The 24,244-nt window shown below is 44.8% G+C and overlaps 2 protein-coding genes across 3 annotated transcripts in view; both read right to left on the bottom strand.

The window, feature by feature from the left end:
- Positions 1-3,756: 3,756 nt before the first annotated feature.
- The window catches only part of Grin3a (glutamate ionotropic receptor NMDA type subunit 3A), a 177,842-nt gene continuing 157,354 nt past the window's right edge, over positions 3,757-24,244 (bottom strand). Inside the window, exons 7-9 of one of the 2 annotated variants that reach the window (XM_050156108.1) lie at positions 10,661-10,825; positions 9,390-9,466; positions 3,757-4,824 (exon numbers count right to left, since the gene is read on the bottom strand). In XM_050156108.1, coding sequence (XP_050012065.1) covers positions 4,425-4,824; positions 9,390-9,466; positions 10,661-10,825 — 642 coding nt within the window. In that variant the 3' untranslated portion in view covers positions 3,757-4,424. The remainder of the gene's footprint in view (positions 4,825-9,389; positions 9,467-10,660; positions 10,826-24,244) is intronic. The other variant, XM_050156109.1, reaches the window with a different exon arrangement.
- Positions 17,957-18,561, bottom strand: Ppp3r2 (protein phosphatase 3 regulatory subunit B, beta). Its single transcript, XM_050156110.1, has one exon. The coding sequence runs from the start codon at positions 18,467-18,469 to the stop codon at positions 17,957-17,959; it is 513 nt and encodes a 170-aa protein (XP_050012067.1). The 5' UTR covers positions 18,470-18,561.

Raw genomic sequence — 24,244 nt, 5'->3', positions numbered from 1 at the left:
ATGCCTGAAGAGCTGCTGAGTGGTTTGAAACTTGGTACCAATGCTTGGCAGGCCTTAGAAAGCAGAGCAAATGCAGGTGGACTGTTTTTGTGAGGCTTGGGTGGCTACAGTTTGAGTCTGCTGGGCCAGTGCAAGTGCAGTTGTCATTTCAGCTTCCCTCTGATCTATAGGGCTGGTGGTCAGGCCGAGGCTTGGGTCAGAGTGAGACAGATTAGGGGCACTGAGGAGGGAGACACAGGCACCGGCCACAGTGCTAACAGTGCTGCATTGTGGTTGTGCTGTTTGCACACTCACCTCTGCTGCTGTTGCTAGCTGTGCGGCCCGGTCTGATCGCAGAGTCTCTCTGACTTGTTTTTTCCCACCTGTAAAGTAGTACTTAATTATTCTACACTACATCGGAAGTATTTAGTATCAGATGATTATAAGCTGATCACATGATTAAATGAGCCCATGTCTTATAAGTCCTGGAAAGATCAAATCGAGAGAAGGTCCCCCAAGGCTAAGACCATACCTGCCCTTTCCATTGCTGTGTTTTAGCCATGTTTGTTGAATTACTGAAGGAAGATGATAGGGCAGTTTTTAGAGATCTGTGAAAAGTGTGTTTTGTTTTTTTTTAACTTTATTTCTTTAAATTTTCCCTGTAATGTCTTTCTCATATGAAGATGTTTCTGCTTCCTAATGCCCATTCTCAGCATATTTTGTGCTGCTATGGACTAGACCAAAGACATGCATATGTGGCCTAAGTCTTGCATTCCTGGGACTCCTGTGAGAAGGGACTGGTGCCTCACCAGTCTTTGAATCCCCCCTCCCAAATGCCAGCAACATGACCAAAAGTGAAGTTTCTATCTGAACATTTATTCCACAGTTATAGAAACTGAAGATGGAAAAGACCCGAGGACATCTGGTCCCTCCCCGTGGTTGTACAAGAAAAGTGGCTGGAGCAAAACAGCCTGTTGACGTCATGCTCACAAGACAGCGTTTCAGTTCTTGGAGCGGAGCGGTTGCACACACACTGTAATGAAGACGCAGAGCAAATACTCTTCACAGACCTTAGGAAATACTTAGAAGCACTTCATTTTCATAAAATGATTGGCAACGAAATGAAAGAGAGTGTGGGAGTTCCTGGGTAGGATGTGCTTGACAGGAGCGGGAGAGTGGGTGGGGAAAGGCAGAACAAAACAGTGCAGGTGGTTTAGTGGCTTTAATGACTAGAAGAGCAATTTCTGCTGAAGACTGGATTTTCAGGGTTGCCTTTCCAAAGATGAGAGGAGAAGAAACTGTAAAGTAGCTTCTTTTCCTTTCTTATCCACACAAAGGGGTGCTCAGCTTGCCCCAAGTCTCTAGCAGATCCAACACCAAAGAGAGGAGTTATCCCAATGATGCATTTCTGGTCTGCATGGCTCCACGTACCATTTCTCAGCGGGAAGGGAAGCAGCCATTCCTGAACAGGGTTTGTGCCGATCTTACATATAATAGGAAATCCTGGTACACTACAGACCCTGCCTTCCTAGGTCTGTGTGGCTGCCTCCTTGGCTGTCCCAGCTGCTCTGACTTGTTCGCATCGTTGGAGGAGCACTCTTTCGTCTCTTATGGCAGGCGCACTGTGGAACCCTTAGTCAAACAAACCAGCTTATAGCCAGTCATGCTTGGTGTGCTTCCCATGCCAGGCCACCTTGGAGAATGGGCCACAACCCCTTGAAATGCGGGACAGTTGACCATGTTCCAGGTTTGCCAGTTTAAGAGCCTGGATGGGAAAAGAGGATCTCCTGATCCCATGAAATGGGAGTTCAGGAGGCAAGGCTGAAGCCCCCAGCTCATTCCAACAGCTGTGCCCTTGAAAGCTTTCCTCTGTGAGCCCCAGGGGGAGGTGAGGGAACTGAGGGAGGCAGAGCAGAAGGAAGGTTTGGAAGGACTCTCCCTTTCGTGAAATCTTTGTACAAAACACAGAACTGTTTCACAGATTGCAAAACACTTCAAATTACTACCATTAAAAATTTTGCTATTTATCATGAAAACTGCTTCACAAGCAATTATGCGTTTTCTTCACCCAGGACATTGAAAGCATTTTAAGCAGTGCTGACAGCAGTAAGCCTCCTTTACTCTTGTTGCATCCTGGCCACGTTATTGGCCAAGTGCACTGGTTCTCTGCTCTGCATTGCGATCACCACTACTCAGAATGCCTCAGTAGAGAAGCGTAAGAGAAAGCAGATATACAAAAATCCAAACTTACAAAACAGATACGTTAAGGGAGAATTGGTTGCATTACAAAAGGATTCTTTACAAAAGAATTCACCTCTGTGTTCCCTTACATAGCCAGCCTCTCAAATACACTCAGAGTATGAGTTGCTGCACAAATGTCTGTGTACCACATGAGCATGGTTGTCATGTGAACTGAGGTACACTGTGCATCAGCCTTGCAGGCTGAGCAAGTGTCAGGGATGCTCAGAGCAGTGGCCCCAGGGCATTAACAGGTGGGAGGAATGGCTGAGGGATGGAACCTGCCAAACAGCTGGGGCCTGCTGGGGGAGAGTACAGGAGGGAATGAGGGCATTGTAAAGCATATTGTCCTCTTCTGTTTCCGGGCATATTTCTCCCTCACTTGGAATGTTTAATCTTCAAGGCTGCCATCTGTTTTTACAGCCCCCCTGCCTCTTGAATATCTGAGCTTCCTTGCACTTCTCGGTTTACCTAGCCATTGAGCTCACTGCTCAGGTGTTCTGCTTACAACTTAGGGCACTATCTTCATCTAGGGATCTGTGTAGCTCTTGGTGGAGCACAGACATTGTGTCCCGGAGTGGGAGGAGTTTTATGATGGAAGCCCCATTTAACGATCTGAACACTTTTTTGGCACAATATTGTGCATTCATTGTAGACTTTAACTGAGGAAGCAAGTTCAGAGACAATGCAGCATTGACCAACAAGAAAGTCTACTTCTAAATGGAAGCCTGGTGTTAAGGTGGGAATGTGGAGACCATCAGTAAGTAAAAAAAAAAAAAAAAGAGACAGGCTCTTCCTTCTCATGTGCTAGAGGTAGCCAGGCTTCCAGAGCAGTGATTCTCTGAGAGGAACTTTAGGACTGTGTTCTGAGGCGCTGGCCCACCAGTAGACCCTCCCAATATAACTCCTGGCAATTGGCAGCCTGATGAGCCTTAGATGATTGCCTGGCCTATCATTTGGGAACGGATAGGAAGTCTAGAGATCTCATGGTTCTTCGCTTTCTGCATGCCAAGCAAGCGTGTGACTAGAAAGTGATGCCTAAGCAGAGGGAATGCTAGGTTAATTATATCCACTCGTGAGGGCATTCTATGGAGGCAGGAGGATAATTGGACTCAAACTGACCTTAGTTCATAAGAGACCAGAAAGTATAAGGATGGGAGATGCTGAAGCAGAGCAGACTCCAGTATTTGGCTATTGTGATGTTCACAAACCTCTTGTGGCTTCTGGAGTTCCTCAGGCTAAGAGAGGGGACCACTGATCTGAAAACAGCTTCCCATGAGGTGTGCAGAATATTTCCTTTAAGAGTGTTGGCTCCCGGACCCTGTCACAGGCTTTAACTAGGGGGTAGAGCACAGGTTTCTGTTAAGGATATAGCCTTGCTCTGCTTCTCTCTCCTTTATAAAAGGCACACGCTATAGTGGGGATGCTTAGTCACGTTAGAAGTATAGTGCAACACATTCTTTAGCCAAATTGCCTTTCTGGCCCAGAGCTTTATTTTAAGCACACCTTGTGCATTGTTAATACCCCGTCTGCCTGCCCTCTGCTCCCACTCCCTGCTTCCCTTTGTCTTTCAGAGCGGTGTGTCAACATGTTTCTACTAAACGTTAGCTGGGATGGGCTCAGATATCCAGAACTGCTCTAGCACGTGGTGCTACCTTAGCCAGTCATCCCTTGCTTGTAATTCTGAGCTCTGTTCAATTTTTTTTTTTTTTTAAATTAATGTATCTGCTCTGCCCTAGTTTTCCTGGCTCCTAACTTGCTTTTTCAGAAGGTAAGATCAAATCTAGATTGGGAAGTTGTATCAAACCTGCAAACCTGGGCAATTCTATTTTGTAATAATATCAAAAACCAACCCAGTAAGACACAGGGATGCGCAACAATTTTTTATCTCTTGTTGAAGCGCGGAGAGAGGGCTAAAAACCCGCAAAGATTACTGTGGCACCAGGTGAAAAGGCTGACAGGAGCCAGAGTTCTCTGGCTGCTCACCGATCCCGTGTACAGACTTTAGCCCTGACTAACTCTAGATTCCTACCCTGGAGACCTGGGGGGCACGTGTGGGAATTGCCGCTGCTGCTGCATGTGAGGCCGAGTACTGCACACTTCACTACCGGGCTCCACACCATTGTCAGTCCATACAAAAGAGCTTTACAAAGTGCCTCGAGGGCTTCCGAATACCGAGGGCTGAGAAAGGGGAGCAGTGGCACTGCCTAGGGTTCGCAAGTCCGGTTTGTCCTTTGGTACTCCTCCAGCTCTGTTTTCCTGCTCACAGCCAACTGCAGCTCCTGGCGGATCACTTGGATCTGCTTCTCCAACTCGGAGAGTTCCTGCATCACCGAGTTCCGAGCGACATTGAGGGAGTCTGCTTTCCCGTTGGTGGTCAGTGAGGCAGGGAGCTCTCTTCTCCTTGGAGGAAGAGGGATGTCCTGGTGGGTCTGGGTACCCATCTGGTTTTGTCCTTCCTCGTCACTAAAGTTGTGTTTCCGTTGGTTGTCATGACTCAGATTAGAAGTATTCCACACCATGAGCTGCTGGGGTCCCATGTTTGACCTAGGAAACAGAGACAGTTCAGAGTCTCCTTCTGTCCCGCATCCCCATCTTCTCCATCTCCTAGGTGAACAACAGAGATCTAGTTGTGTTTGTAGAAATGAAGTCACCAAGCCATGAGTAGACTGCCTGCTTAGAGCACCGTGGGGAAAATAGGAGCCATGAACTGAATTGAGTCTCACCAGGCCTTATGTTGCTTTGACACAGGAATTGATGTCTTCTGGTGAAATGAGAAATGGTGCATTGTCTTATGAATTATTTAAAGTATCTGTGTGTGTGTGTTTGCGCGTGCACACGTGTGCACTTGCATGAGAGAGGGAGCTGGAAAGAGATACGAATATATAGATGGACGGGTTCATTGCAAGGATGAACACATGTTGAGGCCATAACAAGACATCCTGTGTTTCCCTCTATCACCTTTTACTGTATTGCTTTAGACAGGGTCCACAAAGTTATCATTCTAGCTAGGCTGGCTAGCCAACAAGATCTCAGAATCTGCCTGTCCCATCCCCCAATGCTGGGGTTACAGGCACATGGAGTCATGTTGAGCTTTAACTTGGGTGATGGGGATTCAACCAGGTCCTCTTGCTTGCGAAGCAAGCACTCTTTCTTGCGGAGCCATCTTTCCCACACCTGGGTACATTTTCATAACCTACCTTCAAGCAGTGCTCAGAAAGCAGAAAGCAGTACTGCCTGGAGATGTCCTATGGCTATAGAGATTAATAAAAGTGAGAAATCTTTGTTCAGATGTAGTACTCTGAGCCCTGGTTTGTTATTTTATGGCTGACTTTTATCCCTTCTAGGCTGTATGGGGCTTTGGGGAGAATAAAGGTGGATTAGTGTTTCTCACTACAGGGGTGGTTTTGTTCAGATCGAGAATGACAAGCTTGACGCTTGAAAACAAACAGAAATAAGAACACCCTTGATCCTTGCTGCAGTGCCGATGACCTGAATGGATTTACAGTTCCTTCATGCTTACATATATCACTTGCCACTATCATGGACACATGGCTGTAGGATGCTGGATGGATGTGGGAGGGAGCTGGGCAAGTTTCTAAATACACCTTGACAGCGGGTGCAATGAGACAAGTATAAGCTGTAAGAATAGCTTAGTCTAAGCAGTGTGACTACCAATTCCTTTGCACTCTGGAGGAGGAGGAGGAAGATTATGACCATGTGCCACAGCACAATAGGAAACCCCTATTAAAGCCCTGTGTTTTGTTCCCATAAAACTGAGTCAACTTTATTCCTGAACTCCTAATTAATTGCCTGGGAGAGTCAGAGTGGAGGCCCTGGAGTTGGAAAGACAAGAGGAGAGGAAATGAATTCTGGAAGTAGTTACATAGTTAAGAACAAAACACAAAGACTTAATAGGATGGTTCTGTGTTGCTTTGCTCAGAAGTAGATTGCCAAGGTGGTTTAATCCTTCATTCTATGGCCCCTTTCCTTGGTCTATGAGGTCTAGCTTATGAGATTGTTTGTTTGAAGCAAGGTCTCACTCTGTAGCCCAGGCTGGCCTGGAACTCATTATATAGTCCACATTAGTCTTGAGCCTCCATCTCCCAAGTGCTGGATTCTACAGTCAAAAGCCACCCCCTTGGCTCTGCTCTCATTATTTGGTTTGGGTACTAAGAAGGCTGAGAGGTTTCAAGACTATACTTCTAAGGACCCTACACATTGTCATTCTCGAATCCCTGCAGATACCACGTGAGTCCTCATTGACCTGTTGATGGGTGGCAGACACGGAGAAGGTTCACAGGCTTCCTAGGTGACCCAGCAGAGGACAATTGATCAGACAGTCCTTAGCTGCTTCTCCCCCTCCCCCACTTCCCCATTCTGGCTACCGATATACGCATGAGCCAGCTGACCTATATATGAGTAAGAAATTCACTGTTGGTAGTAAGTATTGGGGTGACTGCTCACACAGCAGAAGCTGAATAAAACTTGCCCAGGGTACTAACACAGGCACTGCAAACTTCCTGCTCATTCCTTACCTTATTGAAGCTCTAGAAAGCCCCAGAGCTCACTTTTCCTGTGTTGTGGTCCGGGGGAAAGTGCTACAGTGATTCTACCTACAGCCACTTCCCTGACCTTAGACTATTAGAGATGATATGATTAAATAGATGCTTCCTCCTGACCTTTAAGTTTTCACATTGAATAAATCATGAATCGCAGATGAAAACCCTCTTGAAATATCCATTAACGTGCATTAAAATTTGACTCAGTACCATGACCTAGGATTTCACCAAGCTACCAGTCTCGTGTTAGTCTTTCATTCACCTGGCCCTCCAAATCCATGCACTAAATACAGAGAATAGAGCAGGCTGTCATCCAAATGGCATGGACATTTGCATTTTCTTGCAAGAGAGGAAAGAAAGGCTATTTCCAAGTCAGGAAGTCTAGCTCTAGTACTGTAGAATGACTGACAGTGGGGGAACACTAAGAGTAGAGTTGTCTGCTCTGCTCCTTAGACTATGCAGGTCGCCATAGTGATCAGACAGTCTTAGACATGCTTAGAGACGGGCAATCTGGCTATCCAAGTCTTGAGCATCTTTGTGGGGATAAACAGAACAATAAGCAAAAGCTGGACTTAGCATCACTGTGCTGTGATCGTTGATGAGTGGTTGTGGGATACCTATGGGTGCAAGGTGGTAGATGCTTTAAAAGATAAGGTGTCGACTAGAAAGAGTGTGTGTGTGTGTGTGTGTGTGTGTGTGTGTGTGTGTGTGTTGGTCAAGCCTTCTCTGGTGTTAAAAGTTGAACGCGGCCAATGGACTGAGAAGTCTTTCAACCTAAAATGAGCAAGGCAGACGTCATCGGGGTTGGTATGTAAGACGGAAGCTCAGTATGCCATTGGACTGTTCAAAACTCATAACATCACTGGGAGACCTCAAATGCATATGGAGTTTGGAAGGTTGCAGGCCCTGGGCTGTAGGGAAATTGCCACAGGGAACGTGGGCCATTCCCAACAAAAGGAAAGGGTGGACAGCATGACTCTTTGTCCTGGCTTGCAGCCCCGGTGCTGGAGTCCCATCTCTCTGGACCATAGTCAGTTTATCAGAATCATTTCCATCGTTTCCTAAAGCCTCTCCAGTCACAAAGCGCTCCTAGCAGCACCTCCCGCCCCACCTCCCGCCCCATCCTGCTGTAGGTCTGTGATGTCCTATGTGCTGCTACAAGGCAAGCCTGTTAGTGACAGGTTGAGGGTTAATTGGGTCACAGGGATGAAGATGTATTCTGTCTTAGCTCTTTGTCAGAGTAAGGAGGGGTGAGAGAAGGGGTTGAGTGTAGAGACACATTTGGCTCTCAGCTTAGCTGAGGTAGGTATAAGAGTACTATCAGAGGGGCAGGGTCACTTGGCTTCTTTTTTCTATTCATTGAAAACAATGTTTTGTAATTGTAAGACAGTATTTTATAGCTATGTCTTCTTGTGTTCCTCTGATTAAAATATTACGGAAAAACCTCTCTAAGGTAACAGAGAGAGAGCAGTCTGTAGCATGTCACTAACAGACGTGCACTGTGACAAGGGGCTACTGTACTGACAGCCAGGTGATGGTTCATTCTGTGACCGTGAATGATTCTGACAAGTTAGATACAACCCAGAGAGCAGGGACTAGAGCAGCCACAGAGGAGAGCCAAGCTAGACGAGAATCCTGCTATATATCATTTTCCTTCTGGGCAAATGAGAAGTGTTAGTGTCAGATTTTAAACTACCCAGAAATCCCAGCTTTGAGCTAATGATGCGCCACCAGTTCTCAAAGCCAATGCCCTCTCTGAGGTCTTGGGGAATGCGGGAGATCCAGGAGGGCAGCCCCGGGCAGCTGCAGCCGAGGCCAATAAGCAGCGGACCCTAAGTGCTTCTGACATCTTCAGTCACCTTGAATGAGGACACAGACATCCCTGTTCTGGCTGTAGTGAAGGTGTGGACCTCTGAGGCATTTAGTTTCTTTTCCTATTAGTGAATACCTTATCTAAGGAGTCACGAGAGTGTCGGAAAGTGGACTTAGTGGGGCAGGCATCTCTGTAGCATGTTTTGCATTTTTTTCCAGGAGTGCTGGAGATCGGAGAAATTGAAACACGCCTGGAAGGCATTCCAGGTTGGGGAAAAAAAAATGAATGCTTGTTGCACCCACACATGAAGGGTTCCATGCATTTGGTACATGCTACTTGCTAGTATTTATTAGACCTTTGCTTTGATTTCAGGACTGAGCCTACTATCTCATTTATAGCTTATAAAAACTCTAGGGAGTGGACACCTTTTCTCCTGTTTCACAGATGAGGCATCTGAGGCACAAGTAACACAGAATGTTAAATGTTGAAGATGGGACTGTACTCAGATGCCAGGCTCTGTAGTCCCTACCTGCATTGTTAAGCTGACTGTCGATATTTTGCCTAGGTTGCATTTCAGTGTATATCTATGTCTATGTGCATTGATTTGTTTATTTTCTGTTTTTGTTTGATTATAACTGAAAATCCATAATTTATATTGATTTTGTTTATCAACAGATTTCTCCAGCTTGGTCTGAATACTTATTTAGAGGTAGCTTCCTTTTTGAATATGGGATATCATCACGTGATCACATGTCTAAACTCTTATTTTACCGAGGGCTTTAGCTTTGACCTCTTACCTCTTTTCCCCACGCTTTGTCTTGAAACGTGGCTGCTTTTCTTCTACAAATGATGTGTTTAACGCTCTGTGCAATCTCTGGTAGGAAAAACAGATTCATAGAGATCATTTGGAAAGTGTGTATCAGGAGACAAATCTCTGCTTGGGGTGTTACAGACCATATCTGGTGACTACAAACCATGGCTTCTTTAACCCAAATTTCAGGCATGCATGAAATTAGGTCAACATTCAGTAACACATCACAAGGTAACAAGGATTCTAAATTATAGCTTGCTATTTCTAGAAGGAGGAGAAATGCTCTGGATGGTGAAATGGTATGTGATAACAAGGCTTCTAAGTTATAGGCTGTTTTTTCTAGAAGGAAGAGAAGTGCTTTGGTTGGTAAAGTGCTATATTATACAAAGAAGTGACAACCGGCAACTTCTGTGTGGTACAAAGCCTTGTACAGTTGTCAGAGTTGAGTCAAAAGCGACCAATCCAAGGAAGGAAAGCTGGCCTCCTGGGAGTTTAACAGTATTAGCATACAACAGAGAAGATCACTTGTCTGCAGGCTCCAAGGAGACCAACGATTTCCCAGAAAGTATGAAGAATGGGGTTCAACTGTGAGAAAATTATTTGTCTAGAAAACAAACACAAAAATAAAATGAATGATAAAAAAAACACACACACACACACACGCAGAGCAGAAGAGACCCCACACTGGGGAGGTGGGGTAACTCATCCACCTTACATGTTCAGATGAAGTTGGGTGATATGCTAAAGTTCCTCCATCCTGATTACACACTCTGACTGCAGCAAGGATGTACACACTGGTTTCACAATGGCTGAGTTGTGCAGAAAACTGTCTGCTTGGTCTTTAATTATCTTTGTAAATTAGCTGTTAGTGTCTATCTTATAAGAGAAGACTTTACTTCTGTGAGACATGGCCTCACACAAGCAAGCCTCAGAACTGCTGACAGAAAAACAGACCTAAAAGCAAATGGGAACTCGAGACTCTTGCTAGCTTTCGCTTTGGCAAGGGACGAATCTGTGGGGAATGGACTTTTCATATTGTCTCTTCATCCCAGAAGATCTTCGTTAAGTGAAGCTGGGTTTGAAGCAGTTACATTGTGTCTTCTGTGGGCAGCACTAGAGTTTCAGGAAAGGAAGAGACACCACGGAGTCCTCAGTTTATGGGTAGGTGGGTTAGTGGGATAAAAGGCACTAGGACCCCGAGTGCCTGACCACCCCTCTCTTGGTTTCTCGCGGGCACAAGGTTCCTGCGGAACTCACCTGACTGGTGTGCAGCCAGTATTGCAGCTTGGATTTGTTTTTGATTCGTGGTAGCAGCAGTCTGTACACTATGTGCTCACCGATGGTTGTCAGGATGGAGAGACCAAACCCGATGCAGAGCAGCAGGAAGAGGCCCGAGAAATGCTTGATGCCCATTTGCAGAGTCTGTGGTAAGACAGGAGAGGCCGCGTCACGATACCTGCAGCCCGGTAGTCGGCGGCGGCTCTTTTGGATTCAGTTTTACTTTAACCGGGGACCTTTCCTCCCTGGGTGAACACCACTCTACCCTCCCTCCCACGAAGGACACACCCCGAGTGACTTCAGGCTGCTGCTAAGCACAGTCGTCACACATGGACCTCCCTGTGTGTCCCCCTCCCTGGATTCGTTCAGAGGCTTTGCGTCTGGACTTTGCCCTTTCTTAGAGGCGGAGAAATAAAGAACTGTAACAGGTGGATATGTGAAGCACTTCACTGGTCACAGAAAGAAAGAATCCCTTTCAGGAGCTGAGGAGGAATAGATTTAAGGAGAAAAGCTCATGGACTGAATAATCCTGGAAGTCTGATCTGGCAGGGAATGCCGGGACCCTGCAGTTCAATGCCTTAATCTAATAGTTGTGGAAATAAACCAGTAAGGTATCGACAGTTGCACCAGGCCCCCAAATGGGACAGCTGTGGAGAAGAAGGACAAGGAGCCTCGCTTGCTGGCTTTTTGTGAGGAGTTTTGCGGCTTTATAAGGATACACGCCATGGAAAGTTCTTTTCTAGCATGGTTAAATCTGCTGTGTCGTTATCATTGATACTTTGTTAGTGCTCAATATATTACTGCTATAGATAGAGAGGAAACAGGGAGGCTTGCTGTTGGGTTTCAACATTCACGTCATCAAATGTTCAGCAGAAACTCTAAAATGAGCCATACTTTTAAAATAAGGGACTGTCAAGATAAGGAAAAAAAAATGTAATTCACACTGGGTCTCCTGTCCATTAACACATGGGCAAACTCTCATTTTTCCCATATTATCCCAATAATAATAAGCTGTGTTGAGTTTATGCATTCCTTTATTTAAACTTCCTTTATGCCTACACAATACTATGCTAACAAAAGATTTTTATTTGATTTTATGTGATTTTATGTATGTGAACGTATTGCCTGCATGTATGCCTGTACGACACATGCAAGTGTCCATGGAAGCCAGAAGAGGGTGTTGGATCCCCTGGAACGGAGTTAAAGACAGTTGTTTACTTCTACGTAGGTGCTGGGACTTGAACCTGGGTCCTCTGGAATAACAACATTTCTTCTTAACTACTAAAGCCATCTTTCCAGCTCGGTATATTTATTTTATTTACTTACTTACTTTTTTATTTTTCAGGACAGAGTTTCACTGTGTAGCCTTGGCTGTCCTCTGTATTCATTTTCACACTAGATTTAATAGGCATGCTAACGCCTATTTGTGTATATTGATATGATGATCTTTAATACCCTTTTAAGTATTAATTACCTCCATTTCACATTTGAGGTGCCTAGAGATTAATTATGTCTCCCCAAATCCAACAGACTAATATGTGGGGGGAACCAGGCTGCAGATACAGGGTGACATCTGTGCTTTTTGTTAATCTCTCTTGCAGGGATCCTCTGGTATCTGATTTCTCACCATGCATTCTCTCTCTATAGCAACCTGCCAAATTTTTTTTTATTAAAAAAAAACCCTAGCATTGGAATTGAAAACCCACTAGAGTTTACCTATGAGCGTCAGCCGGAATGTTGAGTCTGAGTCTGAGTGATAAGACCTAAGGCTGAAATTGTAATTCAGCCCCTTTCTCCTGGGGCCATTGTGCTTGTTAGCTTTTGTCAAGTAGAGGTACTTGACGGAACCTCAATTGAGGAATTGCCTCCACTACATTGGCCTGTGGGCAAGTCTATGGAGGCCTCTCTTAATTAATGATTGACTATGCGTGGGGCCCCACTGGGCCCGTGGGTTTTGTAAGAAAGCCAGCTGAGCGAGCCATGGAGAACAGACCAGTGAGCAACTTCGCTGTGTGCTCCTTGTCTCTGCTCCTGGGTGAGTTCCTGCTCAGACTTCCCTCAGTGCCACGAAATAAACCCTTCCCTCCCCTAATTTGTTTTTGGTCAGTGTTTGATCACAGCGATGAAAAGCAAACGAGATCGGTCATGTTCTTTTAAACATGCTCTGTGTTTGTTTCACACCTGCACCCCAGCAGTAGAGCACTTGTTTACCATATATAACTCCCTGGGTTCAATCTTTAGTGCACAAGATGAAAAATAAAGCAATACATAATAAATAGCTGATGTTAAAGCTTCAGGTCATGCAGCCGTCCTTGGTGGATTGTGATACCACAACCCACACACTGTGTGCTAGGAATGTACACGCATAGCTGGCCAATAGTATCTTCATGATAGTTAGGCAATGTGATTCTTCTTTTGAATTAAGCGGCAATATAGTTTGTGTTTTCCTATGAGATGAATGCAAAGGCTGCCACCATTTGCAAACCCTGGTCTGCACATTTCTAAGAACAAACTGATCTGGATAGAGAGAGATGCCTGTACTCACCAAATGTGTGCTGTCTACTCAGACCATTGCTGCTTCCAGGAAATGCAGACCAAGACCACTGACTTTGTTGGAGCCCAACTCTGTTTTGAATCTTGTTTATATGGGGACACTTGGGACAGCTGTCGAATGGTTGGATAAATAAGTAATTTCCAAGCCTCCAGCAAGGAACGCTATGAAAGTATTTCACTCACCATTCGAACCTTGTGTGTTAATGGCGCTCCCCTGCAACTAATCCTTCTTCCCACGCACAGGCTCTCTCCAGCACCCTGCGAGCACCCTGGCTCATCCCTCTGCTTCTCTAGAGTTGTCGGTAGCCACTGCTCCCGGTTGTTCTCCCCTCATTCTGACTGGGACCCACTCTAGTCAGGTTATTGTCCAGCTGCGTCAGTCACTGTGAGTCACCTTATTTGTTGTCTGTTTTGAATTTTTTTCACTTAGTTTTGGGGGTACTTCTCTCCCTTGCTTCCTCTTTAGTCCCCATTGTGAATCTTCATCTTTCTGACTGTAATTCATAGCACAACTTTCATTCTTTGATAGTCTTATTTTTTTATTCAGATTTATGGCTTCAAATGCCAATTGATATACAAATGACCACCAAGAATTAAGGACTTCATTCTTCAATTCCCTACTCAGACTATCTGGGTATCCCCAAATATACACTGAACACATTAAAAGCAAACTTCCTTGGTTAGAGCTACCCTACGTGGATGGATAATGCTATCAGAAGCCATGAGCTTGGAAATAAAAATCCCAGTGTCAGGAGTGGGATACATCCCTTTGAGTTGTTGGTAAAGGAAACCACAAGGTCCTCCCTGAAAATATAGGTTATTGCCAATGCTCTTGGTTGCTCATCAGAACTAGGTGATAAGACCCTGTTGTCAAATACACCACACACTTTGGTTTCAGGCTATAGAGAATCAAATCGAAGCTGAACTGGAAGCTTACTCCTTGCTGGCTAGCTTCGATAGTTCTAGAAGGTGCTATGCAGGCCATCGAGAGAGAGGAAGGACTAGAGCCTGAATGCTATAATACTGACCTGCTAGGTAAAATGTGCCCATTAGTGTAACAATGGCATGACCATCAGGGAGTAACTGTTTTCTAAGTGGACTTGAAGCTGTCTGCACAAGAATAATGTTTGGTACTGTAAACCTGGTCAAAAACCTGTGAATGAGCCATTGTAAATCATAAGAGGCCATCTACTGTTGCTGTTCTGCTAAGTGGGCATGTTGATAAACTGTCATCTTAATATTTATATTTTTGATTTTCAGCCTTAGTCAAGGAAGTTTCTGCTTGTAGTAGATGCTGGTTAATACAGAACCAAAATTGGTCAACGTGCTAAGAACACTGAGTGTTCAGCTCTAACTGGGATATCTTTATTACCCTCTCAAACCTCTAAAAACATAACAAAAGGGGAAATGGAAAACAATGTAAGGGCCCGAGAGTGGAGAGGAGTGCTGTGAAAGTCTGTGTCTGCACATGGCGCGGCAGTGATGGTGACCTGTATATGACTGAGCCCATCAACATTCCGCCATGGGTAAGTGAAGAACTCACGAGGCCCCTCCCCCCCATCTGAGGAGCTATAAGCAGTTTGATTTGAGATTACTATATCCTTTTAATAGAAAACAAATACTTTATGTTTGAAATAGTTTCATTTTGTAGCATAGGCTGGCTTGGAACCCACTGTGTAGTTCAAACTAGCAGTGAACTCATGGAAATCCTTCTGCCTCAGTCTCCTGAGTGTTGAAATTATAGGTATGAGCTACCATGATTGGTCCCATACAATTACTTTAAAATTCTCTTTTCTCATCTGAACTAAGAACATTGGCATATATATTTTCTAAATGGTAAGCAAGTATACACTGTGTTTTTTTTTTTTTTAAACAAGTCGTTTCTAAAATAATACTGTCTCCCAGGAAGTAGTGGTTCACACCTTTAATCCCAGCAATCAGGAGGTAGAGGCAGTCAGATATCTGTCAGTCTGAGACCAGCCTGGTCCACAGAGCAAGTTCCAGGATGGCCTGGGCTACATAGAGAAACCCTGTCTTGAAAAAAAAAACAAAAACATATCTTTAATATTAATTTTTAAAATTTATTAACTTCAACAGATTAAATCTATTGCCTCTTTTATTATACTTTACTACTCCCAAACTGTTAGTCGTTTTATGATTATACTTCATTATATATGATAAATATTGCTGCAGTAAAATAAAGCCCTTTCAGAAACGTAGCATTTTTGGATCATTGCAGTAAACACTGCCATGGGTGTGGTTGCCAGGTCAACGGCTATAACTATTTTGGTGATTGGTGTCTGAAATGATCCGTAAAACCTGGCAGAAACCACCTCAGTGCCACCAAAGGTCCAAGATGCTGCAAAGCTCCAGATCTGCATAGCTTTGCCAACCTTGCTGTGTTATTAGATTTTCCTGTTTTGTTTTTTTTTTTCTTTCTGGTGTTAACATCAGAACCAGGACCACCTGTGTGCTGTGCAAACACTCTACCACTGGCCACACCCCTAGTCCAGTTTGATCTAATTATTGCAATTACTGCTTTTTAAATGTTGGATATTTTTCCATGCTTATTTTTCCTGACTTTTCTGTAAATCATGTTTGCATTTTCCATATTTTATGCATTTTAGACAGGAGACTTTAAAAAGCTATTAACTTTTATGTTTTTCCACTTTAAATTTTACTATAGTATCTATTATTATTACTACTACTATTATTATTACTGTATTTAGTCCATGGAAGTTTGAAATTGACTGCACGTATTTTGCCCACCCTAAATTCTTCTGTTGTTTCGGTTGCCCTGAGGAAAATGTTTTGTGCTCAGTGGTGACTTTCTGAAGTAGTGGGACAAATTGAAAGTCTTGAAGAAATCTTAATGCAGCTCTCTCATTCCTTAGCATAAAAAACTCAAGATGGACTGAAGGCAGGCATTCCCCCAAATCACCACTTGTCTTTATTATTCACCCAGTTAATAAGCGGCCAGGGTGACACTGTTCTAACTGAATCCATGCCCTGGGGTGTTTGGGTCTCAAACTCTCTTAACTATTGTGAAATGGGTTTGACTCCAATGCCACAGGGATGACATTATTTGCACAACCCAAACATATATTTTATGATGGAAAAGGAGTTATAGAAGTGAGCAATTCCTAACTCTGTGGTTTCCAAAAATAATATGAAAAGTGTTGCAGTATGCCAGCAATGAAATCTGTGGATCCCTATTTCCTGAGACTAATTGGCAACTTCTTTAAAACATAACAGTAAATCTAAAATGGTTAAGGGGTGTCTCTCGACTGAGTAAGCGCAGTGAGAATTTATTTCATTGTTACGGTATTCTGAGTTATCAGGCAGCTCATTATGGGGAGCAGTCTGTGAAGTGGCAGATGCTGGGGTACGGGCTGCACCTGCCCTTCCAAGGACACCTTGTACTCTATGAAATGACAATAAGGGGTTTCAGGGAGCTAGTGACATTTATGGGGACAAACAGTAGTGTTAAACCGACTCCAAAACAGAACAGGGCTTGTTCTTTTCCATAAGGTACTATCTACTATTGCTGATCTCAGGCCCCCCGACAGGACCTATGCGAATTGCGGAGAAAGGTGCATACCTTGTCTAGAATCAAGTGTCAGCACATCCTTGGATCCTAGTCTAAGTATTCAGGCATGGGGAGCTCTGAGTTGAATGTGACAGTGGAGGAAACCTTCCTGAGATATGACAGCCTTTGATTCTCTGGCAGGAACCAATCAGATTCTCAAAAGCAAGCCAATCAAGTGTTGCTAGCTTTCATTTTGTTTTGCCAATTTCTGTATTTCTCCTCACACAGAACAAAAACATTTCAGCATCCAGGGAAAGGTCACCTCAGCCTAAATCTGCAGATTCTGCCCTGGAGGAAAATGGGCTCTGTCCCATTCTCCTCAACTGGGTGAGGTGGGATGAAAGGGCTGGGGAGGATGTTGCCTTATCTGACCAGATTCCTGCTGGGTTTTTTTTGTTTGTTTGTTTGGTTGGTTTTTTTTTTTTTTTTTTTGACCCTACAAGGTTGAAAATGTTGTGAGACTGGTGGGCTGGCCATTTGGTCCAGGCTTAGCTGTTCTCTGGTGAACTCAGCCTGCTTTCTGGCAGGCTGAAGCACTGAGATGGAATCTTCCCATTCAGACTCCTAGCCCTCAAACATGCTCAGGGATTTCTGAATGATCGTGGAGAGTCACGTGCATCCTGTTAGGGAGGTGTTTGTGCCCAGAGAGTGACTAAAGGATGCTAAGCAAAGATAAATATATTTTTTGCTGGTTACAACAGGAAGTTAACAATTTGCCAAAAGTCTGAATGCCACAAGTAAATGGAAAGAGTTCCTAACACGCCATGAAAGTCTCAGTCTTCTCCCATATACACAGCCTTGAGGGAGAAAGGCAACGATGTACATTTTCTTACGATTAAGCTTTTAGTTCTCTTGACTGTGATCTCTAAAACAAAGAAAAAAGCACTTATGAGAATCACTTGAATTTCCATTTTTTCTCCCTGCTCCCCCTTCGTCTGTAATCATCAAGAGTTGAATTAATAACACTGCTTGGATGGTAGAGGCAGAGAGAGACACTTCTGGGTTAACCAGAGAGATAGTAGCTAGATATCTTGAAGAGATCTTGAAAGAGAAGAAAGCTAAATACGTTTAGTGGATCCCTTTAAGAAACCAAACCAAACCGGACAATTGAAAAAAAAAAAAAAACACAAAACTCACACAAACACGACCAACTTCTTGTGTATCTCCATATTTCTGACCACATCACAGAACTCCGGAAAGGAGATCCGGCCATCACCGTCCTGATCATGGACCAAGATGGTTTTGTCCACTAGCTGCTGCAGCTGCCAGTCCTTGAGGTTGTTACCCACCATCATCTTCAGCACCTGGAAGAGCTCCCCGTTGGAGATGTAGCCATCTTTGTCCATGTCATAGATTTGGAAGGCGAACCTTAGCTTCTGCTCTTCGTCGCCCTTGACGCTGAACTGCGAGGTGCCCACGATGAACTCGTGGAAGTCCACTTCCCCGTTGCCATCCGTGTCGAAGATGTCGATCACTCTACCCACCAGAGGGTTCTGCTGCAGCTCAGGCAGCGACATAAACTCTTCTGTGCTCAGGGACCCCGATTTGTCCAAGTCCATCTTCCTGAAGCTTTTCCACAGCCTTCTAATCTCATCGTGGTCGAAGTTGTTGCCCATCTCGGAATGGTAGCTGGCCTCGTTTCCCATGGCGGGGGCCGGAGGGCTGACAAAGCCAGTAGGAGGGAGGAGACCTCAAGGCAGAGAATGCTGCCGTTGGCCAGTGCAGCTCGCGAGAGAGCATGCGCGAGAACCAGAGGTGGGCAGCAGGGAGGGAAGGTGAAACTTGGTGAGGACAGCAGGGGGAGGGGGGGGATAGAGGCTAGAGGAGCTGGAAGAACGAACTGGGACTACCCAGGAGAGAGATAGCTGCCATTGGGCCGGCCTCCTTTCTAACGCAGGTCTCTCTTAAAATTTCTATCTCTCCTGGAAATTATTTTCTCTTTCATCTCCCTTTCCTAAGAAACGTGAGCCCTAAGGGAGCTAGGGACACATTTAGATCATTCACTGTGTTATCCCCAGGAAAAACTGCATAGCTTGACAGATAATATATACATATCAGACATATGTTAAACCACTGACTGAGGGTAGCATCAGACTGCTGCTTCCTTTGCAGGCCTGGTGTAAGAGTCCGCTAAAATGATGGTCCAAGCATTGATATAAAGTGAATTCCCCATAATTCTCCCTAGGTGCAGCCAGACTGACATGGACCTCTGTCAGGAACCGAGGCTCAGAAGATTCCCAAGAAAAGGAATTTCTTACTCAGATTTACAGACACCAAATACTCTCGAGAATTACAAAAACTTCTTAATTCAGAGCACTTTCAAAAAGTAAAAAGTAAACAAAACCCACTGTTCCCAAGAACAAGGCCTCTGTTGCTCGGTGACTTGTCTCCGGGCCTGTGCCGGGGCTGGCTTTCCCACAGAACATGTTGGAGCCTTTGGAGAGTGTCCAGGGAAGGTCTGTGTGTGCCGAGAGGGGCAGCTTACGTTTCTCATCGTCCTCCATCCATCCCGCTAGGTTTGTTCTTTCAGCCAGAATTAATCTCGCTTTCCTTTGGAGTAGCGGCTCCAATTCTCTCAACGTTGAAAAAAATACATGTAGTTCAAAAACAATCTAGTTCAAAGGTACTTGGGGGAACTTCAGGCTGCTAAACCAAGCTGAGGGAGGCAAGCGTCCCCCTCACTCCCTAAAACCAGTGCATATCATGTCTATGCTCTTTAGTTCAAAGGAAGATTAGCTGGAAGGTCCATGGGAAATTGGTGCAGTGAGCCACTGGGCCATTTTCATTTTCTCTGTAAAAAAAGATGATAATTGCGGTGGTTTGAATAAGAATGTCCCCACCACAGGCATTGGCATTTGAATATTTGGTCTCTACTTGGTAGCATCGTTTAGGGAGGTCTAAGAGGTGTGGCCTTTCTTCAGGAAGTTTATCCCTGGAAAAGGGTTTCAGGTTTAAGAGACTTGCACCATCTTTAGTTTGCTCTTTGCTTTCTGTTTTGTTCCAGTTGCTACAAATGCCTCCAGGGTGATGGTGATGGACTCCTATTCCTCTGGAAGCAAAACCCCCAAGTAAGCCCTTTCTTCTATCGCTTGAATTTGTCGTGATGTTTATCTCAGGGATAGAAAAGTAAGGAATAATTTATTGTTTTTTTTTAAAGACTTGTTTTTGTTTTTGATAAGTGCATGTCTGTATGGAGGTGTGTGCATATGAATGAAGGTGTCTGGAGGGGAGAGGAAGGTATCAGATTCCCTGGAGCTGGAGTTAGGGGCAATGATGAGCCAGTTGATGTGGGTGCTACAAATCAAGCTCCGGTCCTCTGCAGGAGCAGTACACGCACTGAGGGTTGAGCTGTCTCTGGAGTCCTTCCATTGGCATTATTATTATTATTATTATTATTATTATTATTTATTATTATTATTATTTTAAATACCCTTTACAACTCATGCTGTGCTGTTTTACTGCAGACATGTTTTGTCTTATTTGCTTGCTTTCCAGTTACCCAGAGAAATGAACAAGGCATAGTTTCTGTAAAACCTTTTTGAACTTGCAATGTTAAAGGGAATCACCAAGCTGTGAAGGTTCCATGTATTTGTAATCTCAGCACTGGGGGAGACCGAGGCAGGAGGCTCAGGAGTTCTAACTCACTGTGGCTACATAGTGTGGCTATCTCAAAACGGAGTGGGTAGAGATCACCTTAAATTGTAATGTAAGACGCTGACATCAGTGCAGGTCTCCGAATGCCACTCTCCCCCTCGCTCTGCTCTCTGTCCTTTCTAGAGTGCCTCAATTTTTCTAGATTGGGGGTGGGAGATAGGCAAGCCCTGAGGGTGCCTGATGTTAGCTTTCTTCTCTCAAGAGAGAGCTGTTGGGCTGATAATACTCTGTATGGGCTCATGTGGCTTTGGGCTGAATGATCATGGCCAACATGATCATTGCCACTATTCTTAACGAATTTTTTTTTATTTTATTATTTATTATGTACACAATATTCTGTCTGTGTGTATGCCTGCAAGCCAGAAGATTCCATTACAGATGGCTGTGAGCCACCATGTGGTTGCTGGGAATTGAACTCAGGACCTTTGGAAGAGCAGGCAACGCTCTTAACCTCTGAGCCATCTCTCCAGCCCCCGAATTTTATTTTTATGTTCTGTGCTAATATAGTCAACATCTTAAAGGAAGACTGTCTGGCAGTCCAGGGCATGTTTGTGTATGTGTACATTTAACAAGCATTTGCTGGGAAAGAGCCACAACAGATGCTAAGTCTTATCCGCAGGCTTTAGTGGATAACCGGGTGAATCGTCTGGTGGAGCCTGTAGCACTGCAGTGAAAACAACTTCTGATTTTAGCCGCAGGACGGGGGCAGCACAAACTTTCCCCAGGGTGTCCAGAGAACTCCACACTACTAGGAAGGCTTAGGCCCAGAGCAAATAAACCCACATCAGTGGACAGACCTCGACCAGAGAATTTCAGACAAGGTTCCTTGAGGACCCAGTCAAGGGACCAGACCCATGACCACCCTACTTGCCCCACTCTCAACTCCTATGCTACACGTCACCAAAGGCAGACATGAAGCCCCTAAGGGGTCTTAGTGAAGGCATATCGAACTGGGGGCCAAGGCACACAGGTAAGATTTACGTGTGTGGGGGTGCAGGGAGAATGGGGGGGTGGTTGTGCTATAGTCTATCAGAACACAACGCCATGTGGGCCTCCCTCTCCTACCTAAGCTTTCTTCTGTATTCAGCAGGGATGGGGAGCACAAGGTAGGGTGCTTGGCATTGAGGGGTACAGAGTGGGAAGGCCTTCTACTGGAACGGAAGTAGAAGCCAGGCCAAAGGCTATCCCCCGAGGTAGATCTTCAAATGTAGGCAAGGCAGAGGAAGACATCAGCTTTACCTAGTACCACCTGCAATCTCTCACTTGGCCAAAGGGGACAGACAGTCACATGATGCACAGTGTCTACTTGTAGAACCAGGCAGCTGATGAGAGAGTCACGAGGGACCTGGGCAGGTGTGGGGGTCTGGGTGATCGTGACTCCCAAAGGTCTTCGGTTGGTGGAACTGTTTAATTAGGGGGTGTTGGAAGAGGTGTCCCTGGAGGCAAGCTTGAGGTTTCGAAAGGCTCATGCCATTCCCATTGTGCTCTCTGTCTCCTTGTGGATTAAGATGTGAGCTCTCAGCGGTTCCTGCAGCCTGCCTTGTCTTTGCTCCACCATCATGGACTCTAACCTGGAAGTGTAAACCCAAACTGACGTATTCTTTTATAATTTGTACTGGACATGGTGTTTTATTACAGCCATAGGAAATTGTAACTAATACAACAAGATGGAAGGCAGCAAGTTTCAGCTACTAACTGTGGCTGACAATTGGCTCTTATCACCCACTTCTTTGGTGTGGCTCTTTGATCCATCAGGCAGCCAGGCCTGACCTTTTCACAACCTCTGCCAAGCACGACAGACCTAAGGAACCATGGCAGTTTCATTTCGTTAAAAATGATCGTCTTTTATTAAAAATGGACTGTGAACTAGAACATGTTGAAAAAAAAACGAAGGAAAAGAAAGAAAGGAATGGAAGGAAGGACAGACGGACTTTTTAGATGTTGATTGCATTCTGCTGCCACACACTGCTCTAAGGACTTGCCATCATGACTTTTGGCTCTTCGATTCAGCCTCTGAAGACTTCTCATTGCAGGCTTCTGGATCTCAGTGATGGCCACCAGGCATTCACAGATTCCTTACAGGTTTTTTTTTTTTTTTTTTTGATAATTATTTGATGCTTACTGCTGTAAAGGAGCCACCAGCTGTTACCAGGAGGCAGAAATGGATATGTGCTTGTAATCCCAGAACCAGGAAGGCAGGACAAGAGTATTCCTGGGGCTTGCTTGACCGCCAGCCTAACCTTCTAGGTGAGCTCCAGGCCAGGAGTAGATGCAGCGTTGGAAAAGCAATGTAGATGATGCTTGAGGAATGATACCCAAGGTTGACTTCTGATCCCGAACAATATACACACGTGCACCCACCTGAACCCCCAGATGCATGAACACACCTCCTCACGTGATGATTGTGATGGGTAGATTAGGGAGTAGACAGAGAAATCTTTCATGAGGAGAAAAGTCGTCCCAAGAATTAATGATCTAATGATTGGACAGACACTTCTGGGGAGACGGCGCTACTTCATTTAAATGTCTCCAACATACAGAAAGATTCCTTTCAGTCTCTGCATTGTAGAGAGTTCGACACCATCTTGAAAGGTGGAGTAGTCAGTCAGTGTGAGGTTGAGTTCGCTGTTGTTCTGCACGTCATCTGCTTTGTACTTTGGCATCATACGGGGACCCAAGCCATTGTTTCCATCTTCTCTAGCCATCCGTTATTCGCAGTCATTTCCTTGGAAAGCACCGTTTGTTGCTTGCTCCGTGTATCACTGCAGAGTATGCAGACTGCAGTGAATGAAAAGGGTTGATGGATTTGGAAGAAATCCGAAGCCTGACGGCACACCTGTTTTCACAAAGCATTTCCCCTCAGTCTGATTTTTTTTTCCTCAGTGTCTTTCAGATTAAGAGCCAGGAGACAGTCGCATTCACGAATAACTGATAACAAACTTGGAAGCGGTGGGATATGTGGTTTGTCTTCCACTCCCTTCTCCTTGTCAGTCAGGAGAGCGGGTTTCTGAGCAAGACGACACAGGCAGAACCCCAAACCTCTCCTGGAAGGGCTTCTATGGTGTTACTCAGAGCCACACTCAACACAACTGTATTGGTGTGAGCCACAGTGCAGTGTGAAGAATGGCAGCTTAAGTTGTAGCCTAGGCCCTGAGCTCACATTGTTTCTGAGTATCAGGTTCTCAGCAGCAAAGCAGGAAGCAAAGAATGAAGCCATAGGGTTATTGCAGGTGCTTTGATATATAGACGATACCACCCAAAGTGAAACTGTTTAAAATGCATCTAATCGGCTGTGACACACCATGGGCACTTGATAGATTTGTCTATCCTGTCTCCTTCCTGTTTCTCTTTTTAATTAAGAGTTTTCCCCCTCTCCCTTCTTTCCTTCCTCCCTCCCTCCGTCCTTTCTTTTTCTTTATTCTCTCTCTCTCTCTCTCCCTCTCTCCCTCTCTCTCTCTCTCTCTCTCTCTCTCTCTCCTTTTCTTTCTATTACTGTGTATGTGCTGGGAATGGGACCTGTGTTCTCTGAAAGACCAGCCGGTGCTCCTAACCACCGAATCATCTCTCTTGCCCCATTTTCCTATTTATTTACTTGCTCTGACTACATTCCTTTTATTTTATTTGAATGTCAGGAACATTGCTTCAAGCTTAAATCCAATATATTTTATTGAACATATCCTATATGGTGGGCCTTCCTGTGGGGAAGATGGGTGGCACACAGTCCCTGGAGTAACTGAGATCTGACTTTTGCGAAGTCTAGTTCATGA

This window comes from Alexandromys fortis, unplaced genomic scaffold (assembly GCF_014885135.2).
Source record: "Alexandromys fortis isolate MF-2015 unplaced genomic scaffold, M_Fortis_MF-2015_v1.1 scaffold_92, whole genome shotgun sequence".
Lineage (NCBI taxonomy): Eukaryota > Metazoa > Chordata > Mammalia > Rodentia > Cricetidae > Alexandromys > Alexandromys fortis.
The sequence above is the reverse complement of the archived record's forward strand: the minus strand, read 5'-3'. Positions and strand labels throughout refer to the sequence as shown.

Bases quoted from the DNA above. Each gene is read 5' to 3' on its own strand.
- Ppp3r2 (XM_050156110.1), bottom strand. From the start codon at position 18,469: ATGGGAAACGAGGCCAGCTACCATTCCGAGATGGGCAACAACTTCGAC.